This window comes from Arachis duranensis, unplaced genomic scaffold (assembly GCF_000817695.3).
Source record: "Arachis duranensis cultivar V14167 unplaced genomic scaffold, aradu.V14167.gnm2.J7QH unplaced_Scaffold_112463, whole genome shotgun sequence".
In the NCBI taxonomy this organism is placed as follows: Eukaryota; Viridiplantae; Streptophyta; class Magnoliopsida; order Fabales; family Fabaceae; genus Arachis; species Arachis duranensis.
The window spans coordinates 180-4637 of NW_026263807.1; the positions used below are offsets into that span (position 1 = coordinate 180).

At 45.8% G+C, this 4458-nt stretch overlaps 1 protein-coding gene and 1 non-coding gene across 2 annotated transcripts in view; both read left to right on the plus strand.

Moving 5' to 3' along the window:
* The first annotated feature begins 211 nt into the window (after positions 1–211).
* TRNAK-UUU (transfer RNA lysine (anticodon UUU)) lies at positions 212–284 on the plus strand. The gene has a single exon. It is a non-coding gene; the product is annotated as a tRNA-Lys (tRNA).
* Positions 285–3970: 3686 nt separating this feature from the next.
* LOC127743776 (acetyl-coenzyme A carboxylase carboxyl transferase subunit beta, chloroplastic-like) overlaps positions 3971–4458 on the plus strand; it is a 10182-nt gene continuing 9694 nt past the window's right edge. The window contains exon 1 of the mRNA XM_052255955.1: positions 3971–4112. Within this exon, the coding sequence (XP_052111915.1) occupies positions 3971–4112 (142 nt within the window). The remainder of the gene's footprint in view (positions 4113–4458) is intronic.

The window sequence follows — 4458 nt, forward strand, 5'->3', positions numbered from 1 at the left end:
TTTTGTAGATAGAATCCTCAATGAGTGGAAACAGGCAACCTTACTAATAAAGGTGCGCTTGTTGAGTAAGGCCTCTTGCAGGAGTGCTAACGCGCGCCCTTATTCTTCGCTTGCTCCGCAGTACGAGCCTCATACAGAGCAGCGCCCCTTTAATATGATGAGGAGAAGAGGTCTTTTCTGCACCAATCTTTATTTACTACTTATCTATTTTGGGTGTATAGCTCAGTTGGTAGAGCATTGGGCTTTTAACCTAATGGTCGCAGGTTCAAGTCCTGCTATACCCAAACCTACCTTACACTATACCTATTTATTAATTAATAAGGATGCGTAGTAACGTTCAAAGATCACTCTTTGGCCTTAAGACTCGCTGAAGCGACTTCGCCCTTTAAGTGAGAAGGGGGTGAGGTAAGGAGTAGTATAAGAGTGGCTCGGTAGGATTTCTCCCAGGGAATTCTGTCACATCCCTATAGTATAGCCAGAGTTAGTCGTTGGAGTTTTTTTGCCCTTTCCATTCCGTTCGAAGATTATGCAAAAAAAAAACTTACTAACGCTTCCCTTTTTTTACTATTTATATAGAATTTAAGAAACTACAAAGTCTCGCTCAAGGAAAAAGTGACAGCTCAGCTACATCACCTCTTGCTTTGTCGCTACCGTTGGGATTACTGAGAACAGGAATGCTATAGAAACGAAAAGGAAAACTAAGCATTTCTCCAGTGGGGTTCCGGGCACTAGCTCAGCAACAACAAGGTGCGGCAACTCCCGACAAGAAAAACCTTTGTGTTAGGCGACTGTAAACTAGCCAACTGGGATTGGATCTTTGAACAGCTAGGGCTCTCTAAAGCTGGGAAGAACTAAGTCATTGTAAAGACGTTCCCTTATTCCATCAATCACTAGACTCACTATACAGGATTTGACCTAACGGGACTCTTCCTGCTTCATTCAACTCAGAGAAGCAAGTCTAATTCTCTCGGACTCCATCCTTTCAACTTCCTGACGCTTTTGAAAGTAAGTAGCTTCTAGTGCCGTGCTACTCGTCGGACTAAAAGGTCAGTCCAGTGATTGAGGCTGCTTGCCCGAATCGACTGATACTTCCCTACGCTGGTTGGCTTGAGGCTCCTAGGAAGTCAGTTCTGCTTTCTTGCTTTGGCTAGAAGGGAAGGGGGAAGAGAATCGTCCTTTGTTGGAGGCTTTCAATTTCCTTCAATTTCTCCCGCTTAAGACTCGAATTCTAAATGGACTCTTGTGGAAGATAGTAAGGCACTAATACCCGAAAGCAAGAAGGACTCTAAATGAGCGAGAAGAAAGGCGCCCCACCGGCTCACTGACTTTCGATTCTTACCCGTCATTCTTATAACCTTCACCTGTAATCCGCGGGGGACTTCCTTGTTGTGTTGACCAGGTAAAGGAAAAACCTAGCAAACCCAACTCAAAGCATGGGGAGCCCTATACTTCTATTCCAGGAGATTACCTGTTTTAGAAGTATACGCACCAAGTAAAACAAAATCCAATTATGCAAATAATAACAGGATCGGCCGATCGATACCGTATGGAAAGAGGAAGAAGAGAAGAACGAAGCTGTCTGCCGGTGAGAATGCGGTATTGCTTTACGCGGTCTCAGTCTCAGCAGTCGTGACCTTGCTCCGATATGAGTTGATAAGTATCCCGGGCCCCATACTAGTTGCCTAGTCCCGTTCCACTCTTCTCTCAATGTCAGTGCTTGGGTTGAGGGTACAGCTATATCACCTTTCAGCTTCTAAGTCTGCTATGCATGAAAGCTAGGAGGCATGATATATCGTATTAAAGAGACTGCGTGGCTTGTTGGAGAAAGAGTGGAAGGATTCTAGCCAAGACGGAGACGCAAGCTTGCGAGTTTGAGGGATAGGGCATTGGATGTTATAAATTAGTTCGCGGATTGGTCTTCATTGCGCGCCACCCGGCTGGTAAGAATAAGAGATTTTCCGCTAGTGTAGCTTGGTCAACAATTTGGAGAGTTTGCTTTTCTTTCAAGCAGTCTGTCTGATCAAATCAGAACGCTCCTGGTGTTCGAACTTGTCATTACCGGCCGGCTCCGGACCGAAAAGACCTAACGGAGTAATCCCTTATCTCGGATCGGAGATGCTAACGGGGCAGGAATCGAAGTGGGGGACCTATCTACCGCCTGTGTCTATCTCCTGTCAAGTATGCTCCCCAGACATAGACTACGTACAGGGTAGTACTCTTGGATATAAGATCACCGCGTGAACGTGAACATAACATTAAGTTACGAATGTAACTCCCGAGGGATCGACCACTATTCTAAATAAAGTAAGGCGGAGAACTTTTGTTCATTGGAGCGCCGGAGTGCGGAGGTTGTTCCCACCATTGAAGTCAGAGTGTGGGACTGAGCCTTCCGAATGATAAAGAAAAAAATAGTGCTTAGTTTCGTTGGAAAAACCAACGCTAATATCATATTTCGCCCAACTTCTAAGGATAGATAGAAAAGGTTGATAGAACCATCTACATTCTTAAAAGAAAAAGAGAGCATTTAACAAAGAAAGGACATTATGATTAACGAACTCATACAGGCCGTAGAGCCCTTTTTAGAGGTAGAGGTATTTCAAGACATGTCGAACCCGGGGAGGGGCTACCGCAGGTTCCCGTGGAAGGAACTTCGATGGTCGAAGGGGAGGTATCCCAGCAATTTGGGCTGCTTTAGAAAAAAAGGATTGGGAAGATCTTATCAGGTCTAAGGAGTGGCGGCAAAGCTGAATAGGAAAGGGGAAGCCCCCATGGAACTAACAACTCTCTAGTCATTAATGGTCTCATTGGTACCCTTTCTTCTTGTCCCGAAAGCTTTTATTTCATAGAACGACTTGCCCCACTGTCATATTAATTTCCTCTTCAAGCTTGGAGGATGAATCCACCTCCCCCTCAGTGGAAATTCCACTTTCTTCAGATAGATTCCTTACGATCTGGAGAGGATCCTTCAAAGCATCCAAGTTCTGGCTAACTGCCACAAGACTTTGATCTAGAAAAGTATGCGGATCCCGGAGTGCTTTGAGAATCACCTCTTGTCAAAGCCTTAAACTGGATGTGGGGGCAATTTCAGTACTTAGGCTCTGAGACCGGGAACCCTCATTGGCAGAGCACCGAGTAGGTTTTTAAGAGAACCGAGCAATGCACGACGCGCAAGGCGCGAGGAGCCACTCGAAGTAGAGACCGAACTGATTGGGGGCAACTGAGGAAGAAGGTTCGTATACGTAAGAATACTGGCAAATTCAGGCAAGATTAAATTAAGGATAAGGGACATTCCCTTAGCAGAACTGCTTGGTTTCAAGGGAGAAATCGGAGTCACCGTGTGAGAAGCTTGGGTACCTTCACCGGGGGATCCTTAAGAGGGAGCCACAGAAGCAGAAGCTAACGGAGCCGGAATATTGGAGCCAAAGGATACCGCCTTCTCAACTGTCTTTTCTACATGTTTACCAGGCATTGCTGGCTCAGGGGAAGACGGGCTCTCTGAATCGTCGTTTTTTCTAGGGCCACCCAGACTTTGTTTTCCCTTCAGCTCAGCCCCCTTTCATTCGCTTGCCCTCTTTCAGTCCTTCTGGAAAAGATTCGTTACCCGATTATGACTTGCTTCTCAAGAAGCTACTAATTTGAATGGACGCTTCCTAACCACCGCACCGGTATCTATATTAAGTCACGAAGGCTACAACTGGGACTAAAAAGAGAATACAAAAGGGAATCTCTCAGGCCTGTCCGCCACAACCGGAAAAGGGACCTGCTGTACAAATCTTTCATTTAAGTCTTTTGTTGGGAGGAATTTCCTGCCTTGCCCTCTTGCTGTATATCAGTTCTCGCTTATCCAGCCGAAAGAAAAATCTCTACGATCTCCAAAGCCGACTTCCACTAGTGCCTCACACGGGAACGCTCTCACCGTACGCTAGAAAAAAGAATAAGATGCCAACAAGTAAAGATTCTGCCACCGGAAATGGAGAAGCCAATCCTGCATAATAATGAAAGGATGCCGCCACCAAATGAAGACAAGACCCACCATAGGGAGAAGGAGCAATTAGAGCACTGCAGTTCCCGTCCTTATAGTTCTCGTCCTGCCTTCCCAACAGGACAGACAGGTTTGCGACTGTCGGAGGTTCGAAATGAATGGGGAAGGTTCAAGTATACGTCACGTTGCAATACGGATAATTGAAAGAGTGCCAATTGACCCAACTAGCGAGTCTGTTTACTGAGTCGGCTTAGCACGGGAGCTTAAGGTAGAAGGCAAAGTTTGAAAAGAAGTCGGTGATAGGTTCTTCGTCGATGGCTTGGCTTTAGGTCTATGTTATGGCGAATGGAAGCGCGGATTAGCAGGTGTCCGCTTGACTCAGTCATAGTCTAGCCGACCAACTGGTAGGCACTCGAAGCCTATGTTCACTATTTCAAAAAGAATTCAAATAAAATTGATGCACAAAACAGGGAAAG